General features: G+C 38.8%; 2 protein-coding genes and 1 pseudogene across 12 annotated transcripts; 1 reads left to right on the top strand and 2 right to left on the bottom strand.

The window, feature by feature from the left end:
- Positions 1-330: 330 nt before the first annotated feature.
- HNRNPK (heterogeneous nuclear ribonucleoprotein K) lies at positions 331-11,714 on the bottom strand. 9 transcript variants are annotated; one of them, XM_036433664.2, is made up of 17 exons: positions 11,561-11,710; positions 9,537-9,613; positions 9,347-9,431; positions 8,922-9,019; positions 8,219-8,275; positions 6,713-6,756; positions 5,772-5,844; positions 5,225-5,296; positions 4,611-4,724; positions 4,086-4,214; positions 3,164-3,471; positions 2,962-3,016; positions 2,583-2,666; positions 2,295-2,310; positions 2,136-2,218; positions 1,590-1,759; positions 331-870 (listed from the first exon to the last, which is right to left on the bottom strand). In XM_036433664.2, the coding sequence occupies exons 3-17, from the start codon at positions 9,402-9,404 to the stop codon at positions 837-839; spliced, it is 1,395 nt and encodes a 464-aa protein (XP_036289557.1). In that variant the 5' UTR covers positions 9,405-9,431; positions 9,537-9,613; positions 11,561-11,710; the 3' UTR covers positions 331-836. The 9 variants fall into 9 exon arrangements, with proteins under 9 accessions (XP_036289557.1, XP_036289563.1, XP_045436040.1 ...); XM_036433670.2 differs by having other exon boundaries at positions 331-810; XM_045580084.1 differs by lacking the exon at positions 11,561-11,710 and adding an exon at positions 11,192-11,330 and having other exon boundaries at positions 9,347-9,451.
- A 60-nt stretch (positions 11,715-11,774) lies between these two features.
- RMI1 (RecQ mediated genome instability 1) lies at positions 11,775-21,540 on the top strand. Of its 3 annotated transcripts, XM_045580083.1 has the most exons (4): positions 11,775-11,940; positions 12,965-13,082; positions 17,106-17,202; positions 18,733-21,540. In XM_045580083.1, exon 4 carries the CDS (start codon positions 18,765-18,767, stop codon positions 20,610-20,612), a length of 1,848 nt encoding a protein of 615 aa, XP_045436039.1. In that variant the 5' UTR covers positions 11,775-11,940; positions 12,965-13,082; positions 17,106-17,202; positions 18,733-18,764; the 3' UTR covers positions 20,613-21,540. The 3 variants fall into 3 exon arrangements, with proteins under 3 accessions (XP_045436039.1, XP_036289554.1, XP_036289553.1); XM_036433661.2 differs by lacking the exon at positions 12,965-13,082; XM_036433660.2 differs by lacking the exons at positions 11,775-11,940; positions 12,965-13,082 and adding an exon at positions 11,969-12,057.
- Positions 13,393-13,507, bottom strand: LOC118716840 (annotated as a pseudogene).
- Positions 21,541-22,455: the final 915 nt, after the last annotated feature.

Here is a 22,455-nt window from a genome sequence, read left to right as displayed (position 1 = left end):
TACCATTACTTCTGCTCCCCACCTTGGTTCTTCACAATTACTAACATAGGAAACTGTTGCAAAGTAGGGGTAAGCATTTACAAAAACAAAATCCCCAGCTTATTATAAGCCTGAGGGCGTATGATGGAATTTCTTCCCAAGCAATGGACATTCAAACCATCCAGAAATCACCAGAACTGAATTTGCAAAGATTATTATTATTTTTTTTTTTTTGCCTAAGTCCAAGTCCAACAGAGGAGCTGAAAATCAAACTTAGTGTTTAGTTGGGAGGTTGGAGAATTTAGCCATTTGAAAAATGACCATCTTAAAAAAAAAAATGACCACCAAAAATAGGTTCACTAAATTTATTTTAAAAATCATAAAACGTTTCTTACAAAAGAGCATTACATTCTGCACACTGCTCTGAATAGATGCCAGGGACATATTGACTATTATTACTTTTCCTCCCTGTCCCACCCTCCCCCCCAATGTTACAGTGACCACAAAGCAAAGTGTTCACAATAATTACATAGGGGGAATTTTCTAACCACCAACAATGAACAAAAATTAAAATTCACTCACTCTGCTGCTGTTTCAAAATTTCAATGTTAGTTTTTGCACTCCCTCCCTCCCCCCCCCCCCCCCGTTTGTAAGGAACTAAAACATTACAACTGGTGAACAGCAAAGATTTCACTACACCTCAAATGCAGAACACCTATGAAGCAGAGGAATGTTGGCTTTTTAAACAGAAGCAGATAAAAAAAAAAAAGATGCAGGACTCCTTCAGTTCTTCACTAGTCTTAGAAAAACTTTCCAGAATACTGCTTCACACTATAAAAAAGAAAAAATATCTTGCATTAGAATCCTTCAACATCTGCATACTGCTTCACACTATAAAAGAAAAGAAAAAAAAGGACGAATTAGAATTTTTGTTCGTAACATCTTCATCAACATTAAGACAATTTCAATGCTAAATTAAAGCGATAAGCATGTCCATTAAATTAGAAATAAGAATTAAAACAGTAATTACAAATTAGAGCAATGTAAAATTCAAGAAAAAAAATGATTAATAGTGAACCAGACATTAGTAGAGCAGAATTAAGAAAATGAAACAAAAAGTTGTTAATATTTGGTAGAAAAAGACAAGAAATGCCAGTGAAGGTGTGAAATGCTGCATTTTACAGCACCAATCATTTGTCCTGTAGAGGCATGGCCTGTGCCATATGGCAGACTGTGATTTGTTGTCGATTTAGTTATCTAAAAACAACAAAATCACTAGTCTTCCACACAGAACTAGACCAACATCCACTGAATCTTCTACATTTTCTACAGGCTTTGTATAATTTATAACAAGTGGTTTTGGCAGCAGTTTTCACCAGAGAAATGAGAAGTTTGCTTGGTTAAGGCTTCTTCCAGCAAGATTAGTACTGAATGTCTCCGTTTTTAGTAAGAAAGCAGAAGAAAATTAAAGCAAAACTATTAAAATGTTTAGAAGTTAGGTCCCCAAAAGGTTGAGACACCATGGCTTCTAAAAGAAAAATCAATTGAGAAGAAAAGCTTTTGAAAGTTTTAGTACGTGTAGGCTAACATGAAACTAAACCTAAACTGACCTGTTCTGCAGCAAATACTGTGCATTCTGTATCTGGTCCTGTGTTCCTGTAATGGTAATGATCCGATCTTCGGACCCTTCTAAAGGCTCATCAATTTTGATCGAAGCTCCTGACTCATGACGAATTTGTTTAATCCTCTGACCACCTTTGCCAATTATAGATCCAGCCAACTGAAAAAATTTTCAAAAACAAATTTATGGTATACTTTAAAATAAATCACATTACCTATATTTTAAATGACCTTCGAGAATTTAACTTTGTAGTTATTTTTTCTGAATTTTAATGCCTCCCCAACTAGTCAAGATTTAAGTTACAATGCAATTACTTCAACATTTTCTTAACGAATCAAGGGCTCAAAACTATCTTCACAGCTTTTGATAGTACTGGACAACACCTGACAAATCCCAAATTGGGAGGATACCCCACTGAAATTCTTAAAAAACACAATTTTAATCTTAAAATGGAATATTTGTTAAAATCTTTTATTAAAAGTTAGAGGACTTAAAATAATTAAATGTTTATTGTTAATACAGTAAAGATACTTACATCTTTGGGAATAGTTACTTGTGTTGTAATAATAGGTCCACCAAGATCACCATATGAGCCACGACCCCCTGCATAGGAATAATCTGATTTAAATAATGAGCATTAAGTTCTTTTAGAAAGCAAAAAATAATGTTTGATTTCACAAAGGAGAAAACTTACCATATCCAGAGCCACCCTAAAAATGGAAAGAAAAAATGGAAAATTACTTTGCCTTCAAGACTATTTTTCAGATATCTTAGTATTCCTAAAATTCCTCAGTTTAGGAAACCAAAGTCCCATATGTTCCCTAGTAAATATATTTCAGAAGGCAATCCTTAGGGCAAGAAACCACAGGTACACAGCATTTAAAGAAAGAAAAATAGGAGGGGGGAAAAAAGACACTTATTGGTGAATAGGCAAACATATTAATTATTACTGATATGAGTGCAAACAACCAGGATACTCAACCTGTGGTTCATAAGCCATCTGCCATTCTGAAGGGCTCCATGTATCTATTGCAGAGTCCCAAGTTTCATCAGCACTGAAACCAACCTGTGTTGAGACAAGGAACTGTTAATATGAACCTGGCAGGATATTTTTGTCATAGTTACTGCTTTTATATGCCTGGTTTATATTTCTACAATACATACTTTGGGGAATAATGATGGCTCAATAAAGTCTTACTAGTTCAACAAAGAACCAAAATGATGTAAATGGCTATCTAAGGAGTGAATTTGTAAGACAAGCTTTTCAAGCAACATTTTTTTTTAGGGAAAATGTTAACTACACATACTTTTAGATGCCTTACACATTGAAATATACATTGATGACAAATGAAAATTCTTACCATGCCATCGTAACGATCTCCAGGTCTTCCTCTCCTGTCATAGGCCATTAGATCTCTGCAAAAACAGTACTGGTTGTAATCTCAGCTTATTAACATTACACACATCAAATGAAACAAAACAAAACAAAACAAAAACCCTAACCTGGCTCAACCCCTAAACTACAGCCTCTTGTTAGTAACATATCGATGAAAAGAAACTTACCCTCCTCTCGGTGGTGGTGGTGGAGGAAGAGGAAGATTGCGAGCTCTGCTACCACCCCGGCCACCTCGTCCGGGAGGAGGGGGAGGGGGTCCTCGCCGAGGGCTCATATCATCATAATCTCTTCTAGACGGAGGCATGGGACGCCCACCCCGACCAGGAGGCATTCTGTCAAAACCACCTCTTCCCCGCATGGGAAACCCCACAGGACGGCCACGGCGGTCATCAAACATCATTGTAAAGCCACCATAATCATAAGTTTCATCATAGAAGTTGGGATCATAAGGCTGTGCACGTCCTTTGATGGGTGACTAAAACAAAAACAGCAATATTACAGACCAAAGTAAAATAAACTTGATAACAAACCACTCTTTTTACAAACAAAATATCTAAAGTCTTTTATTTTTCCTGGGAGGTACCTTCAGATAGGACAGGAATATGGACAAAAACATAGGAAATAACTGGAAAAAATTGCATTATTTTTGTGAGTACTAAATAAAAAGTGAGCTTTACTGCTTGGGGAAGTAGCAACTTGCTACTTTTTCCAGACAATCTTAAGGGACTACAACAACCCCTTTCATGTTTCACAATGGGGTCTATGAAGTGAGCATTCTAGACAGATAAAGGTTCAGTATCTTGCTTGGGTGAGCCTGTACCCCATATGGACATTTAAATTATCAATTGGGAAGCTATGCAATATAGTATTGTAGAAATTTCCTTTGAAGGACTAAAGGCTATAAAGTCCCAACAGCAATCAAGATAGTTCTTCAACCTCTTTATTTCTAAATTAAATTAATAGCTAGCTAAAGATGGGGGATTGAAAATTGCTAGGGAAAGGACAAAAGACATTCATCTAAACATCCTGAAATACTTTGACATCTAAGTTTCATGAGGTTAAACATAAAGATAAGCATTCTCAAGGTACCTCTGATATAAGATCAAGGATGATCTTTATGCATTCTACAACCCTATCAGGTTTTCCACCAATAAGAACGACTCTGTCAGTGGAATGAGGACAGCATTCCTGGAAAAGCTTGATTGTTGTCTGAGTGTTCTGTATTAAATTAAAAAAAAAAAAAAAAAAAGGCATTAACAACAAAAAAGAAAAAAAACCAACAAAACAAAATACAAGGGAAGTACACTAAAGAGGTTAGGAAACCTAGGAAGGTTCAGATAAATGTATCTACCTTAAGCAAATCCACCCATCTCCACCCCAAATTTTATTGATAACACTAGGACTTTTTCTTTCTTTTTTTTTTTTTTGGGGGGGGGGGGGGGAAGGTGGGTGCAAAATAATGTGGTCAGGCCTTCTTGTGGCATTTCAACAGCAAATTGTGATGAGGAATCTCAGGAGAGAAACTCTGTAGGATAACAAAAGCCAAGCCCACTGTACCAAGTCTATATAAAAAATATTTCCAGCAAAATAAAAAGAAAATAGAAGTGTCTTTACCTCTCGAAGTTCTTTGATTTTAGCACCTTTGACCCCAATAATCCCTCCTGCCAGACTCTGATGAATCAACAGTCTCAATTCGCAGTCAAAGTCGCTTCCTTTATAGTGTTGGTACTGCAGAGGGAGAGTTATAAAATTTTAGTTCCAAATTAAGGATTTCCCCAATAATACACACTTATCTGCTATAAGCATAACAACATACTGTTGCAGTGAGCAACCTGAATTTATATTTCAATAACTTTACCAGTTATGTGCTTATTATCCTCAATAGCCAGGCCCAAAAAGGACATTCTGCACCACCTTAAAAAACTATTTTATTTTCAGGTCCTGCAACACCATACCCACACTGCAGCCATTTAGCATGTCGCTGTTACTACAATATAATTATTAACATTCAAATAACATAATAATATAAATGACTGCAAAGCACTTTGCAAATGTAGTTAATTCCCACTGCAGCATGGAGCAGGGTCAACAGTGAGTTGTAAGACCATTCATTTATCATTTTAAGCCTTTTTCTATAGAGACCGGAAAAGCACACTATGTTAAAAATAAAATTAATCCCATGGGCCAGGCTCCATACTTCAGTGGGGTTCAATGGCACTATGACATACATTTAAGCATTCCACAGCATCAGATTCGAGCGGGAGCTGGCTGGTTGCAGTGGGTGATGGCAACTGCAGGCCCTGAAAGTAGAAAAATAAGAGTAATAGGTTAAGTGTCTAGTGTGATCAGGCTATTGTCGCATATATTGGTAAAGCTACTACAACTTATTTCACATATACATTATTAAATAGCGAGAAACTGCTAACTTATACTAAGAATGTACAATGGTTTTCTCTACACACTGCAAATAATTAGAGAACTTAAAAATCCTTAAAACAAAAAACCAAAAAACCAAAACACACACAAAAAAACCTTCTTTAAAACTAAAGCCCATGAAAATGCATGACCACAGATTTTTAGTTCAGATTTACTCCGTTGTGGTCATTTTAAAAACAAACAGTATTGAATACAGCAACCCTGTACACTATGGAGCAGGTTGTACGATGCTGCTACTACTACAAAATGTTATACCCACTATCTCCCCACCTCCCCCACTATGCCCCAAAACATACTTTAACCCCCCCCCAATCAACAAATACATAAAAATGAGCCTACCTCTTCCAAGGTAGGGATGATTTTCTTCAGAATTTCTCCAATTGTTTCAATATCAGCACTGATACTCAATATGCTGTCAAACATCACAAATACCAGATAGTACAAAAAAGTTGGAAAATAAAAATGAGTTTTGTGTTTATTACTAGTATTCATACAAACTTTTCCAGAGAAGTAACATTCAATACTCCCCATTTAAAGTAGCCTATTTATAGGTTTACACATGCATTTTGTTTTATGCCCAATACAGATATGATAACAATATTAGGAGACTTGGAGAGAGACAGAGAGAATGGGCTCTTGGAAGGGCTCAGATTAAGTGGGCAATAAATTGTCCAGAACTGAAGCAGAGTTGAATATTTATGTTCCCCGCCACCACTAAGTTAATTAAGGATACCCTCGCTGTTACATTGGTAAAACTGGCACACTTTCTCTTAGGCAAAGTGGGGGAATATGCAAGTGGTGAACATTATATTTGGAGTAAGGTTATGGATACCAGTTAGAAATTAGATCACTAATGGGCTCTGCAAGAAAACAAATACAAATGCGAGACAAAACAAAGACAATACAAATGAGAAGTGAAGGAAAGTGAACCAGAGTTAGCATTTCATCAGAAAAAATTATGAACAGGCAATGTTGGGAAGCAAGGTGGGCCACAAAGACAGAGCGAGAGACTATTTTGGTAACAATTTGATTTACAATGCAGCAAATATGCAACACTTGAAGCTGTGCTCCTTCCATCGAAATAAAATTAGTGGATCGTTTGGGTGGGCAACTCACGGTAAAAGTTCAGTGACAAAAAGACTTAATGGGGAAAATAAGACAGAAACTTGAAAAACAATACACCGTCTAAAGGGGATACTATTTAATTATATAAAGGCAGGTAATAAAATACATTTCTCTCTTTCTAATCAGGCAGTGAGGCATAAACTGTTGGGACATACCGCTCGGGGCCACTGCTGTCTGGGACTGAAACACTGGCATTGTACTGCATTGGTCATTGGCGTTCGTGGATGTTGGCATTGGGCATGGGCATTCAATCAGAAGTTGTCAAGTATGGTACCCGTTTGGCAACGAGCACATTTTTGGGCATAGCCAACCAGGGTTTTCACATGGGCGTTCAGGGGCGGATGGGCCAACGTCATGGTGGGCAACGCAGGGGTAAGTCGATCCAGTACATGGGCAACGGAGATATATGGCCAAAAAAACAAGGAGAGGGAAAAGGGGGAAAAGCAATAAATTTTAATTTAATACAAACTATACTCATACTCTCAATTAATGAAAACAAGTTTAAGTTGTTCTGAAGACTAACACAATAATGGACTTCTCTATATCTGACTGTGGCTTAACATTTAAGGACCTTAAATGACGGTACTATTTTTTTCTTTTTAAGAAAACAAACGATGTTTCAGTAGCAGGCTGGCTCATGAGGGTAGACACAAAACCTGTCATGACTCAGTTTACTGAAGTTCTTGAGGAACGGGGAAATTAATAACCCAGATAACTATACAGAACATCTGGATTAAGAGGAGAGAGGTTTATAAAAGACAAAACAAAAATTCCCACACCACCAAAAACCCTAACTCTTAAAAGGGTAGTTGGTTTCCTGAAGGTTTAAAAGGCATTCCTAGATCCTAATAGGTAAGTTTGTAAAATTCTAAACAAATTTTCAAGTTCAGTTTACAGTACTCAAGAAGAACATACAAAGATCTGCGACCAAGAGAGAAATGAAATACTGTAAGTATTCAACACAAAGTTATTATTTGCCTCCATTTCTGCAAGAAAACATTTAAGAGCGTGTTCACTGAGAAAATTTTTTTTAAAAAGGAATTTAGGTGTAGCCAAGTCCTATAAATATGCTTACTTCTGGTGATATCAATATTTAATGTGTCTAATCACAAGAGTCAACCCACTATAAAATATGAAGATTAAAATCATTGGCAGTGACATAAGGTTTCCCAATCTTAAAAATAAGTGCCTACTCTCTTCTTTACCCACATTTAAATCATGCAAGCTCAACATTAATTTGTTTGTGTTCCATGTGCAAGCTGTTAAAGAACAGATGGACGATTTAAAAAAGGGAATAAAAATTTGAGTTTAATCAGCCACCTGCAATGGCTTTCAGTAACACTGTAATTGATTCACGCACATGGGAAATGATGCAATTAAGGGTTTTTACACTGTCGTTATTTCTAATTAAGATGTTATCCTACCTGAAGTGAATAATTTGGTGCAAAGTTATTAGAAAGTGAAGAGGTTTAATAAAGACCTCACCACCCAACCCAATCCAAACTTTGTTAAATAAGGAATGGCAAACCTTGCAATTATCTATGAAATTATTATAATGGCATGTATCTAAACTATTAAGTGGTTTCTATGATGCAACTCTTTAAATTTCTACGAACATAAACTGAAGCTGGAATAATAGTTTTAAACTCTGTAATACTTACGTCTGTACGCAGAGCCTTAATATTCTTGCCTCCTTTTCCAATCACTGCCCCAGCATTCTGGAAAAAGTAAAAAGATAAATTATTCCCCTTCCTTCCTATGCTCTCAAGCTTTAACAAAAACAATATATATCTATATCTACATATATATCTAGTCCCTCTCATTTTTCGTTGTTGTCACAGAACTAAAAATCTATTTGGGATATTAAAAATAAACAGTAAAAAAACAAAAAAAAACCACCAAGGCAGGAATTTGAAATATTCAGAATGTCATTATACACTGAACATTAAATTTCAGCACTGTTTAATTTCAGTTCCCATCATGAGACAAATATAAAGAATAGGTACCTTCTCATTGTTACCTGAAAATATCAAATAAATTGCCAAATTGCTTTCTAATAAATTTGCAATGCAATCAAGATCCATTAATGATTTAAGGATTACCCACACCCTTCTCCTGGTTTAAGTTGGTAAGTGGCTCAAAATATAAAGGGATTTCATTTTAATTGTTAGGGCAAAAAAAAGAAACAAAAATCCACAAAAAAACCCAAAGCCACTATTGCACAGCCTACAAGTCCTTGTGGAGCCACACAAATCTTTCATATTATTCAACTAAGGCTTTGAAGGCTTCCAAGAGGGCCAAACCAGAACTTAATTTCCACGGGAATAAAAACCATTTTCAAATTTTCAAGAATAAAACAAATACCTTGCTCTGAAGCAGAATGCGTAATTCAACCATCTCATCAGTGTTCCTAGATCTTTTAAAAGCCTGTTCCTCTTCCATATCTTCTGCAGGGCGTTTACCTAGAAATCAACAGTTTCAAATTTCAAAGGAAGCACAGCATCTTCAAAAGGCATCTTTAATCACAGTCTTAATTTAACTAACTTAACTTAAATGAAAGAAACCATATTCTATCTTAAAAGATGGATTACTTATTGTTAAGTCTGTTTTAACAAGGCTGAATACATTCTTTGACTTTTAAATATGAATCAAAGCATGCTCCCTTTCAAGTTTCTAAACACAAAATATGGGAGTAAGGATTACTTTTAGTTCATAAATAAAAGCCAAGATGTAACTCACAGGGATCTCAGACTAAATACACAATCATAAAAATTGCTAAAATGTCTTACCAAATTCACCATTGGTTTCGGTGTTGGGGAAGGTTTCCTCTGGCTGTTCAGTTTCCATTTTCCTGGATTATATGGACACACCAATCTGTTAAAAAAAGAAAGAAACTAGTCCATTTGGCTTATCGAAAAGTAACCTCTGTTACTAAATATTTTTAAAAAGCAAAGACATGACTCTGTTTCTAAAACGTACCAGTTATTATATATCCTTGCAGAGCAGAACTGAAGTGTTCTGGGCGGGACCAACTGACACCCTAGTGCTGCAGTAGCCTACAAAAACCAACACAAATCAGTTTTGCCTTTTGGTTGCTGATTACTAGACACTAACAAACACTGATCTGAACACAACAAACGAAAGAGCCATATTTCTTCATTTTAGGGTCTTAAGCCCTCAAATAATTGCCTTAAAAAAATCCAAAACAATTATTAGGTTTTTCTTTTACAAAGGAAAGAACACTAAAGCCACTGGATCTAGTCCCACTTCAGAAACAAGTTATTTTTCATAATACATATAAAAGCAAAGGCACACAACTCATCAGCCCACTAACAGCAATTCTGTCCCCGAAAACGGAACAAAACTAGTTTTACAGAGCAGCCCCAAACCGCCAGCACTACTCGAGTATTTAACAGTTAACGGAGCCTTAACCACCACCAAGGTATTTTACATCAGTTACACATCCACAACCGGACTGGCGAGAGGACAAACAGCCTTTGATCTATCTTCCCTCCCAGGGCTGGCAGAAGGCGGCGACATGTGGCCCCGCTGAAAGAGAGGAGAGAGGAGAAAGGAGAGGAGGAGAGAGGAGAGAGGAGAGGAGGAGAGAGGAGAGAGAGAGGAAAGAGAGAAAAGGCGGGGGATACCTAGGCAGCCTAGCGCTGAAAAAGGGCAGCACTTATGCCGTCCCTAACGTTCGTCGACAAGACCACTCTAAGGACCAACTGAAACCCTCTCTCTTTCGGGCCCGCCCGTCAGTTGGGTACGGAGGTGTGGCGGAAGACTCGGATTAAGAAATTTAAAGATCATCTATAAAAACCACCACCACGCTGACACGGGATCTGGCTATTAACAAAAAAAAAAGAACCTAAACACGTTGATGCGGTCCTCCCATCACCATTCCTCCGGCCGCAAAAAATAAAAAGTAAAGTCGCTAAATATGCGCGTGACCACCCGAGGCCAACACGAACCCTCCGACTCCCGACACCGGGACCGGCTGGGGCGGAGGAGCAGGAGCGGAGACAGCCCGAGGCGAGCGCACAGGCGCCGCACGTCAACTCCCGGACCCGACAGGAAATGGCCGCCCTTGTAATGGCGACTACGTGCTACTAGGCGGAGCCGAGCGCCGACCCCCTCCCCCACCCACCACGCGGCCCCGCGATCTCGTCCCCGCGCCCTCCCCCCACAGCGGGAGAGACAAAGCGACGGAGGCGGCGGCCCCGACCGTTCCACCTTCCCGCTCCGGCCGCCGCCAGCCCAGGCCGGGGGAGCCGAGGCGCGGCGGGACCCGCCAAGAGGCTGCGGCCATCTGTACCGCCCTCGGGTGTCACCCGCCAGCCGGCCCCTTCTCCTCCCCAAACAGGAGGCCTTAGTCCCCAAGACGACACCAACGCCGCTTCTCCTGCGGGCACATGCCTCGTGGCGCCCCGAAGCCTCAAGCATACCCCAACGCGGACTGCGGATAAACGCTCAGGGAAATGGCGGAGGTGGGGGGGAGGGGAACCAGGCAACGTTTCTCCGCTGAGATTCGGCCAACCACCAAGCAGGCCCTCCCCCCAAACGCCTCCCTCCAGCGGCGAAATGTGTCTCCGACTTTCGCCCTCACGCGCCGCTCGCCCAGCCCCGCTCCTCACCGCGCGAGGTCGTCGTCCCTATGCCGCCGCGCCGCCTCAACCGGTCACAGCTAGACCGAAAACGAGCGCAGGGCCCCTCCGCTCTCCCCCGCCTCCCGCGCTCTCCGACGCCACCGCCGCCGCTGCCCGATTGGCTGCTCGGGCTTCGGCGGTGGCGCCTGGGCGAAGCTATTGGTCCAAGGCCGCGTCAATCAAGGCGCCAGAAGGGAAGGCGACACCCCCGCCTCCCACCGGCGCCTCCCTTCAGGCTGGGAGGCCGCTAAGGGCCCGAGAAAAACCGGACTTGGTGGAGGAAGTCAACGCAGCCGTTAGGGATGCCGAATCCCCTGCCTGAGTCTGTAACGCCGAAGCCCCAATGACCCCAATTACCTATAAGGCTGTACACGAGCGGGACGTAAGCAAGACGTAGAGGTGGGTGCAGCAGAGAAACAGAGGATAATGGCGTCCGCAGCGCTTTCGCCTGGAGCGCCCTCCTCCTTTCCCGTTCGCGCACTCACTGGCTGGGGGAGGGGAAGGAACTCTCGCGAGAACTCCCGCCGGTCCCGTTTGATAGTATAGGGACGGGGTGGGGCGGGAAAGGGGCGTTCTTCGGCCCAAAGAAATCTTCTGGGTTTGGAGGAGGGGCGTGCGCTCGGGCGGGAAAAAGGCAAAATAGGATTACTAGGGAGCGCGCCGTTTCGGTTCCTGTTCTCAGAGTCGCGCGGCCGGGGAACTGCCGTTTGCACGAGGGGGAAAAGCGAGAGTCCCAGGTCGGTTGTAGGCTCAGACATATGCCACCGTCTCCTCGGGCCACACTCGCGTTTCCCCTTCTCTCCACAACCCCCCTCCCGCCCGGGCTGCCCGGCTGCGGGGCGAGCTACGGGCCGGTAAGTGCAGTCCGCCCGCCGGCCCGGCCCTCGCCGCGGACACTCGCTGTGGGTAACGGGCCGCAGCCCCCGTTGGGCGTGGGCCCGGCGGGGGGACGTCACGGGCGGGTGGCGACCGGCCATCAGCTCGGCGGGACCCCGGGCTCCGCCGGCGGGGCTGGGGCGCTGGGCCTCTTGAGTCCCGGAGAGCTTGTCCCTTCGGTTCCGACCTGGAGCCAGCACGTCCGGAGGGGATCCAGGCATCTCTCTACAGTGCTCCCCATTATAAAGAGACCTTTCATTCTACTCTTTTTTTCTTCTTCTTGTTAATGGGGCCTGCGGTGTGAGCCCTTTGTAGTGTCGTCGCTGCATTTGATCTGGAAAGTTTCTGGAAGTAGTAATTTCATTCATCCAAAGGGAATGCAAACCTCAAACTATGCGTGCAAGCTCGTTCACCTAGGAAAGAGCTTACGGGGTGTCGAGGTATTCGGCAGTGATAAAAACTTCGCCCTCCAGTGTTACCGGTTCAGCTATCTGTCCAGTTGATACTTGGCTTTGTGTTAGGTTATTTCTGAGGCCCCTGTGCTGAGCTTTGGTGGTCTCTTTTCTTAAGGGCTCCCCGAATCCTGACAAACCCGGGAGATCGCCCGGCGTGGTGTACCCAGTTTTCACATCACCTTTCCTCAACCCTCCTGGCTTCTTCTGCAACCCTAACCTCACACTTTAGAAGTGTTATAATTTACACATAAAGCTAAGTCCACCATTGGTATACATTTACATATGTATATATTTGTAATGATAATTTTGTGATTAATTATATATTGTAACTTGATTTCCCTCTTGAGTAATTTGCAAAATAGATGTAAACAGCACCTATTTTACCCGGCTATGATTCCGACTGCCCTTTATCTTTTACTCGCCTAATTAGGAAGAAAACTCAGAGGGAACTGAGGACTTCACGAAGCACCACTTAACTGGTCGAAGCACCACTTAACTGGTCGGAAGGATTGAGAGCATAGTTTCTGGGATTGTGGAATTTATAAAAGGTCTCTTTAAGTGGTAATATAGTTTTTCTAATGTTCTCCCCCAGGAAGAGTTGTAAGTCTTGTTCAGAGATAAAACCTCACGTTTTGGTTCTATTGATACATAGTTCAGATTTTCATTAAGTAAACAAGAATTGAAGAGTATGTGTTGGTAGGGAATACTTGGGTTGTATACATCTGTCCATTAGGATTAGGATCTGCAACATTTAATTGGATCTGTCATTTAAAATATGGGACATTTCACTAACACTAATGGGCACTTTTAGGGGCACTGTACTAATGATGCTTTCTTTCTTTTTTTTTTTTTTTTTTACACTGTACTAGAATAGAATGAACCACCTCAGTAGCTTCTGAGGCCAATACATTTTTATCACCACAATTACTTTAGCAAAATGATGCTTTCTTTTAAACTAGTATTTCTGTTGCCAGCCATCATTTTCTGCCTTGATCAATAGAGATGAGGAATAAACATGAATGCAAAGTAAGCATCCCCATCCAGAAACTTCCAATTTTTAAAAAAATATATTTTATTGATTTTCTTACAGAGGAAGGGAGAGAGAGAGAGAGCTAGAAACGTCGATGAGAGAGAAACATCGACCAGCTGCCTCTTGCACACCCCCTACCGGGGATGTGCCCGCAACCAATGTACATGCCCTTGGCTGGAATCGAACCCGGGACCTTTCAGTCCGCAGACCGACACTCTACCGCTGAGCCAAACCGGTTTCGGCACTTCTTCCAATTTTATTGTCTTCTGACTGGACCCTAATTGGTGAAAGCTGTTAACTTTTCCAAATGCCATTGTTCCATGTTTTTGTTTTTTTCCCTTTTCCACTTGTTTTCTTATCTCTTACAATTTATTGTAGGTTTACCCTTTAAATTACAGGAAAATCTGTCTTTTCACTATCCTTTCATCCTCTATTGTTATCATCCAAACTATATCATTACCTATGCTCATTCAAGGACTTGCCAAATTATTGATACGTTCAATGGCTCTTGTTTTGTGTAATGAACTATATGATCACTTTGGATTCCCAATGAAATCAGAGCTAATATTACTGAGGTATGGGTTTTACTTTTATTCTTTAAAAGAAAAAATGCTACTGATTTTGAGAGAAAGAGAGAGAGGAGGGAAACATTGATCTGGCTCCCCCAACGGGGATGGAACCCACAATCTGGTTATATGCTCTGACTGGGAATCAAGCTGGAGACCTTTTGGTGCACAGGCTGATGTTCAACCAACTGAACCACACTGGCCTGGGTAGGATTTACTTTAGATAAGCTAATATAATTGAGATTGTATACTGTCTGTCTGGATGATTATTTAAAATATCATAGCTAACATTTCCTGAATTCCCCACCATGTGCCAGATCTTATGCTGGCAGTTTAATTGTTATTACAATTCTGTGGGTAGGTTGTTATCTTTGTTTTATGGATGAGGAAATTAAGACTAAGAGAAATTGTCTAAAGAACATGTCTGAGGTCACATAGCAGACTTGGGATTCAGACTCCTAGACCTATTCCCTTTCTGGTTTTTTTCCCCCTTACATTAGGTTATGGAAGATCCACAAATAGCCCCATTGATTACTTCTTTCTGATCAGTCATTATATGTAGTTATATACAATGTAGTTATATTTATATTATATGTAGTTATATATAATTCTCCCCTCCCCCCTCATTTTCAAAAAGTATCTTGAAGTCATCCCAAATGAATTAAAGCACATATTACATTTACTTTTTAAATGAAGATAGTGGAAACAATGAATGATTATTAAGTCTCAGCTATTGGTTGAATGAGTATATACAGTGCCCAAAAGGATAATACTTTTACCTCTTTTTCTATTTTTAAAAAAATTAAAAGCCCTAGCCAGTTTGGCTCAGTGGATAGAGTGTTGTCCCTCAGACTGAAGGATCCTGGGTTTGATTCGGATCTAGGTTTTATCTTGGCCTTGTTTGGGGCTCATGCAGGAGGCAACCAATCAATGTGTCTCGGTCACATTGATGACTCTATCTTTCTCCCTCCCTTCTACTCTAAACATACGGTAAATGGAAACATGTCCTTGGGTGAGGACTAACAACAAAAAATAATTGAAATATGTGAGGCTCATTGAAAATTAATCTATAAATCAAATATGCTTAAGTCTTAGTGATGAGTGATAGAATTTTCCTACTCTATTTTCTTTCTGCTCAGTTCCTGCAATCAAGATCTCAAATGTAGATTATTGTGGTCAGCCAAGTTTAACATGCACAAAATATCAAAAGTGTGTTTAAAATTTTTTTCATGATTATAGAATTAGTGGGAATTAAGATATGTGTAGCTTATAGCTGGCCTTTACCCTAACAAAATAAAATATGAACATATCATTAAATTGACCTTAAAATGTTTTTTAAAGATGCTATTACCTTACATTTCCTAGATTGTTGTTGTATTTTTCCCCTACACTACAAAAACAATGACAAACACTCTAGCACATAAGTCTTTATCTTCATTGTTGGTTGTTTTCTTAAGATTAATTTTGAAAAGTAAAAAAGTGGATTATATGGTACAAGCATTTCGTAAAGTACAATTTTGAAAATATACTTTTGAGGATTTAAAGCTGTTTTTTGTATGTGGGCTGATTAGAAACCGTACTGCCTTAGCTAACATTTTCCCTCTGAGTTGCTTCTACCTGCTGTAACTATGGTTACTCAATTTCCTGAGAAAGATGGAAATAAAAACCTTAGGAATTCTCTGAAGGAGAAGATGAAAAAATAGGATTTTTATTAAATTATTAAAGGGCTCAGTTATTGAAATCTAAACATAATACAGACCCCACATGTTAATACATTAATACTTTTATCATTTGATTAAAATTTTTTTTAAATGTATTTTTTATTGATTTCAGAGAGTAAGGAAAGGGAGAGAGAGAGAGAAATATCAATGACAAGAGAGAACCACTGATCGGCTGCCTCCTTCACACCCCCCACTGGGGATCAAACCGCAACCGAGGCATGTATTCATGACCAAAACCAAACCTGGGATCCTTCAGTTTGCAGGTGGACTCGATCCACTCAGCCAACCCATCCAAGACTGATTAAAAATTTTAATAAGCTTTTCTTTGTAACCTGTAGAAAAAACAATCCTAGTATACATCCTCACCAGATAAGTTTTAAGTTTTTACAAAGAAGCAGCATTTGCCATTTGTCATAACATGAAGGGACTTACCATATATAATATATAGAAATAATGCCTTTTCACAAGAAATAATTCGAGTTTTGCTAATGGCTCATATCCCATAAGGGCATCTAAAATACCAATCCATGGACCAAGTACTTCTCTCTTCTTATCTATTTATGCAGTAGTTTTCATGGTTTTCTGCCTAGAGGCCCAGGCAAGACCAAAAGTTATCCAGGACTTCATCCCTGTTCTGCCAGAAGTAGGTTTTCTGGTTATCCTCCTCCACCTTAGTGCTGCCACTGCCATGGGATCACAGAGCCCCAGCTTCCTTGGCCTTGAACTCTCTCTCCCTCTGCAGGCAGTGCTGTTTAATTTCAGACTCAGCTACTCTGACCTGCTTCAGTGTCCAGTGGTTTGCGGGCCTTGGACACCTTCCAGGTGGTTCGCCTCTCTGCCTGCAGCGGCTGCTGGATGCCTTGTAACTGAGTGGCCACAGAGGTGGTGATTCTGAGGGCCAGTGAGCAGCCTAACAGCTGGATTTGCCCAGGGTCAGCTGACCTAACTGCTTAATATCTACCTGGGCTGGTGCTCTGCCCTCTATCCTCTCCCATCTCCTTTAATTTTTATAGTAGCCCATGAAGTAAGTACTGTATAGACAAGGAAACAAGCTTAGAGGGTGTAAATTTCTCATGGTCACTTGCTTTTGTTCATCTCACTCCAAACCTCATTTTAAAAATTCTGTATTACTTATACTCTACCCTGACTGATAACAGGGATCTGAAAAACCATACCTTCCAACTCTTACACTTATGAAAACAGACCAGTGATTCTGCAGCTTCCTCTTATAACCCTTACTGCTTCTTGTCTTAGCTCCCAGGGCTATTTCTGAGCAGTAGAGGTTACAAGTACTCCACTGAACAACCAGTTCCAAGTCCTATCATCAAATCCTATGTTCCTGTTCCTAATGGTAAGTTTTCTTATGGATGTATTAAAACTTTTGTAAATTTTAACTCTTGAGATTTTAAAATATATATATATATATATTTCAGAGAGGAAGGGAGAGGGAAAGAGAGAAATATCAATAAGAGAGAATCATTAATCGGCTACCTCCTGCACGCCTCCTACTGGGGACAGAGCCTGTAACCCAGGCATATGCCCTTAACCAGAATTGAACCAAGGACCCTTCAGTTCGCAGACCGATGCTGTATCTACTGAGCCAAACCGGCTAGGGCTAACTTTTAGATATTTTTATCTGTAGAAGGAAAAAATAATTTTGTGAATATAGGGTTGATTAGTCTTTACTGTTTTGCTTCTGTTTTTTTGTGTGTGGGGGTTTTTTTTAATTAAATATATTTTGATTTTTTACGGAGAGGAAGAGAGAGGGATACAGAGCTAGAAACATCGATGACAGAGAAACATCAACCAGCTGCCTCCTGCACAGCCCCCACTGGGAATGTGCCTGCAACCACGGTATATGTCCTTGACCAGAATCGAACCTGGGACCCTCCACTCTATCCACTGAGCCAAACGGGTTTTGGTTTGCTTCTGTTTTATACCGAGAAAATCAGAAGTATATTTACCTCGTAGGGCTATTGAAATTATTTAGCTAAACAAATAAGATGCTTTATGTCAGCTCAGAATTTATTATTTGTTTTAACTTTATCCTTAGACTACATATTTAACTACTATATGGTCATGCATAATGGTATGCTTTAATAGAGTATGAATTATATATAGCTATGAAAATAATTTTAGTGAATATTGTTTCTTTTTTATATATATATTTTATTGATTTTTTTTTACAGAGAGGAAGGGAGAGTGATAGAGAGTTAGAAACATCGATGAGAGTGAAACATCAATTAGCTGCCTCCTGCACACTCCCCACTGAGTATGTGCCTGCAACCAAGGTATATGCCCTTGACCGGAATCAAACCTGGGACCCTTGAGTTTGCAGGCCAACGCTCTATACACCGAGCCAAACTGGCTAGGGCTGTTCCTTTTTTTGTATTGCCTGAATAGTTAGGAGATTGATTTTATTAGAATTTAGAATATTTCTGAAACCCAAATTCAGATATTGTTTTAAATTATTAAAATCTGATCATGATATTAATATAGTAATTACTGTTTACTATGTGTCTTTCATAGATCTGATATTATGCTTTAAATGTTATGTAATCCTCACAACAACCCTGTAAGATAGATGGTTATATTACAAATGAAAAATCTGGGCTAGAAAAGTTAAGAAATTTATATTAGGTCAGAGAAATAATTTGCCTGAACTAGCTTTCAAAGCTTTAGCTTTTCTCATAATATACTGTATGTGAACTTTGGATATGTAGAAAGTGAAAGAATTTTAAGATGCTGAAATTGAGAAAAATCAAAAGGGTGTGGTTATGCCTGTTGGTGCATTGTGCATAATTAGAGAGGCAACATTTAAGTTGAACTGTAATTCTAAATACTGAATTATAATTCTTTTGCTTTTGTTTTTTGTTTTTAGGTAACAGATGTATATTTCTTTTACTTAAAAAAATGAGTGTAACTAGTATTGCATTAAGAGTTGAAACCTGGCTTTTAGCTACATGGCATGTTAAAGTACCTGTAATGTGGTTGGAAGCTTGTATTAACTGGATCCAAGAAGAAAATGATAATATTAATTTGAGCCAAGCACAAATAAATAAACAAGTTTTTGAGCAATGGCTCCTTACCGATCTGAAAGATTTAGAGCATCCTCTTTTACCTGATGACATTTTAGAACTTCCAAAAGGAGAGCTGAATGGATCTTTTGCTCTGCAGATCAATTCATTGGTTGATGTAAGTCAGCCTGCATATTCCCAGATGCAAAAGTTGAGAGGAAAGAATACTATGAATGAGTTAATTACAGCTGAAACACAAGTAACCCAAAAGCCTTGGGAAGCCAAGCCTTCACGAATGTTGATGCTACAGCTAACTGATGGAATTATACAAGTGCAGGGAATGGAATATCAGCCTATTCCAGTTCTTCATAGTCATCTTCCTCCAGGAACAAAAATTTTGATTTATGGAATCATTTCTTTTCGTCTTGGTGTTCTCTTATTGAAACCAGAAAATGTGAAGGTGTTGGGAGGAGAAGTAGATGCTCTTTTAGGGGAATATGCCCAAGAAAAAGTACTTGGAAGATTAATTGGGGAGCCTGATCCTATAGTTTCAGTCATACCAAATAATTCTAACCATAACATCCCTAGAAATACAGATGATCTAGAGCTTGCATTAGAACCTTCTGATGAAGAACTCTTGGCAAGTCTGGATGAAAACGATGAACTTGCAGCAAATAATGACACCTCCTTGGAAAGAAGATGTTTCAGCATAGGTAGTTCCTCAAATACTATTCCCACAAGACAGACAAGTTTTGAACAAGGACTTGTTATTTCTCCAAGACCAAAGGAGAAACTACCAAATCAATCTATGCATTTCACTGATGGGGAATTAGATGACTTTTCCTTAGAGGAGGCCTTGCTTTTAGAAGAAGTTCTCCAGAAAGAACAAATGGAGACTAAAGAATTGCAGCCGTTGCCTTTGAACAGAATACCAGATGACAGTATAACAAGATCTTCACATATGCCTAATACTCCAAATAATTTTTCATTAATTGGCAAAAATGGAAATGATAATTGGAATGAAAATAATTTATCTGAACAAATGACTGATGAAGACCACAACAATAGTGTTTTTTCAGTTAATCATAATGTATCCATAACCCACAGTTTTTCAAATAAAGATAAGAACTCAGAGACAGATGATAAAGTAAAACAAACCATCAGTTCAAATGTACATTCCTTAAATAATACAATATTAAATAGAGAACTGGTCAGTTATGTACCAAAAAGGAGTTCACAAATTTATAATGGAAATGATCAGCATTTACAGAATTGTTCTTTAAAATCATCAGAGAACAGCACTAAACTTTCTATCATGGATTTATATTCTCCGCCTTTTATCTATTTATCTATTCTAATGGCCAGCAAACCAAAGGAAGTTATAACAGTGAAAATCAAAGCCTTTATCGTAACCTTAACTGGAAATCTCTCAAGTTCTGGTGGCATTTGGAGTATAACAGCAAAAATTTCTGATGGAACTGCATATCTAGATGTAGACTTTGTAGATGAAATACTTGCTAGTCTGATAGGGTTTTCAGTAGCAGAAATGAAAAAGTTAAAAAAGGACCCTCCTCAATATCAGAAGTTCCTGGAGGGTTTGCAGAAATGTCAGCGAGATCTAATAGATTTGTGCTGTCTAATGACTATTTCATTTAATCCTTCCTTGTCTAAAGCAATGGTACTGGCATTGGAAGATATTAATGTGGAACACCTTGATAACCTAAAGAAGCGATTGAATAAGTAATTTACTAAAATAATATTAGAAATATTTAGAATTATATTTGTCCTTTTATTTTTGAAACTTTTCATAAAAGGGGAAAAATGTTTCACAACTTATTTCAATTTAAAAGTGTTTAATAATGTTTGTTTAGGTACTTTTAATAAAATTTTTTATTAGATGAACTTGACTCCTGTTGTTGAGAAATTGGTTTCCCACTGATTTCATGTAAGATGATTGCTAGAATATTGTATTAATGTTTATTGATGTGTCATATTGTTGAAAGTTAATTTTAAATAGTTGTATTTCTGATATATTGAGTATTCCAAAATGTTTGTTCAGGGGTTGAGAATGTCTGGCCCACAGGTTGTATGAGGCTCATGAAATCAAGGCCAACCCATGTAGGGTGAGCTAATTAAATGTTTAACCAAATATGGCAGACTAATTTTTAAGTTGATGATTTTGTATGGCCTGCAAATGATGCTATAAATATCCAAATGGCTGTGGCAGAAAAAAGGTTCCCCACCCCTGTTTTACATTATTATACTTAGGAAAATATAAACCAGTTAATCAGAATGCCAGGTTTTCAGATGCAAATTGTCTTACTGGTTTTTATTTTGCTGATTTTAAATATTTTGTATGTCTAAGTTAAATATTATGTAAACAAGATGCCATTTCAGAGAATATATTGAAATGTTAAAAGAAAAAAACCAAAACCTTATTTTTAAGAATCATTTATTTTTAAATAACATTGAAATTTCATTAAGGTCCAGTAAATACTTCTTTTTCTTTTTGGGGGTTAAAATAAGATATCATCCTCTTTCTGAATTAGCTCTGCGTATGTAAGCCTCTCTAGTTATTTTTGGAAGTGCTGAATTTTTTTTTTTTTTATGAGAGATTGTTTTTCATTTTTCCATTTTGCTATTAAAAAAGCCACATTTCAAAGTTAAGATTATTTTTATTAATCTTTGTCTTTAATGTTTTTCCCCCAAACATTTTTTATTGATTTCAGAATGTAACGAAGAGGGAGAGAGAGAAACAAAAATGGTGAGAGAATCATTGATCGGTTGCCTCCACACCCGATTATTGGGGATCTCGCCTGAAACCTAGGTATGTCCCCTGGCTGGGAATTGAACTGTGACCTCCTGGTTCATAGGTCAGCATTCCACCATTGAGCCACACTGTCCAGGTTGACTTAAATATTTTCAAAGTATCTTTAATTTTAAAACATTAAATACTTAAGTAATAAAATGGAAATTTTTCTTTTTTGTTGTTGTTGAAATAATGTAATAGGAAAATATCTGGAGGACAAAATGCATATATAAAAATATATCGACATAATAGAAAAATATTTTTAAAATCTTTTGTTGTTTGAAAGATGATAATCAAAATTCAAGGAACAACAGATTTTGCTGATGTATGGCCTCAGGCAATCATTGATCTGGTTTGTTTATTTTTGTCACTAAATTAATTTGCATTCCCTTTCATTTTATATAAATGGCATGATACAATGTGTATTTATTTGTATTTGGCTTTTACTCAGTATAATGGTTTTGAGGTTTATTCAGTCATATATCAAGATTTCAGTCTTTGTTGCTGAGTAGTAGTGCATTATATGGGTGTACACAATTTGTTTATTCATTCACCTATTGATGGATATTTGAATTGTTTTCAGTGTTTGGCTATAGTTACAAGCTGCATTGAACTTTTGTCACAAGTTTTTGTGTTAATATACACTTTCATTTCTCTTGAGTACACACCTACAAGTAGAATCGCAGGATCATATCATAGATGTATGCTCAATTTTACAATAAACTCCAGAACACTTTTTCAAAATGATTGTATTATTTTCATTCTTGTGAATAGTGTG

Source organism: Pipistrellus kuhlii, unplaced genomic scaffold, assembly GCF_014108245.1.
Source record: "Pipistrellus kuhlii isolate mPipKuh1 unplaced genomic scaffold, mPipKuh1.p scaffold_m20_p_12, whole genome shotgun sequence".
Taxonomy (NCBI): domain Eukaryota; kingdom Metazoa; phylum Chordata; class Mammalia; order Chiroptera; family Vespertilionidae; genus Pipistrellus; species Pipistrellus kuhlii.
This window is presented reverse-complemented; position numbering and strand designations above follow the sequence as displayed.

Coding starts and splice junctions, on each gene's coding strand:
- RMI1 (XM_036433661.2), top strand. CDS start 18,765: ATGAGTGTAACTAGTATTGCATTAAGAGTTGAAACCTGGCTTTTAGCT.
- HNRNPK (XM_036433665.2), bottom strand. CDS start 9,404: ATGGAAACTGAACAGCCAGAGGAAACCTTCCCCAACACCGAAACCAAT. Junction 3,472..4,085: donor TCCTTGATCTTATATCAGAG/GTACCTTGAGAA, acceptor TTTTTGTTTTAG/TCACCCATCAAAGGACGTGC. Junction 871..1,589: donor CAGTATTTGCTGCAGAACAG/GTCAGTTTAGGT, acceptor TTTCTTTTATAG/TGTGAAGCAGTATGCAGATG.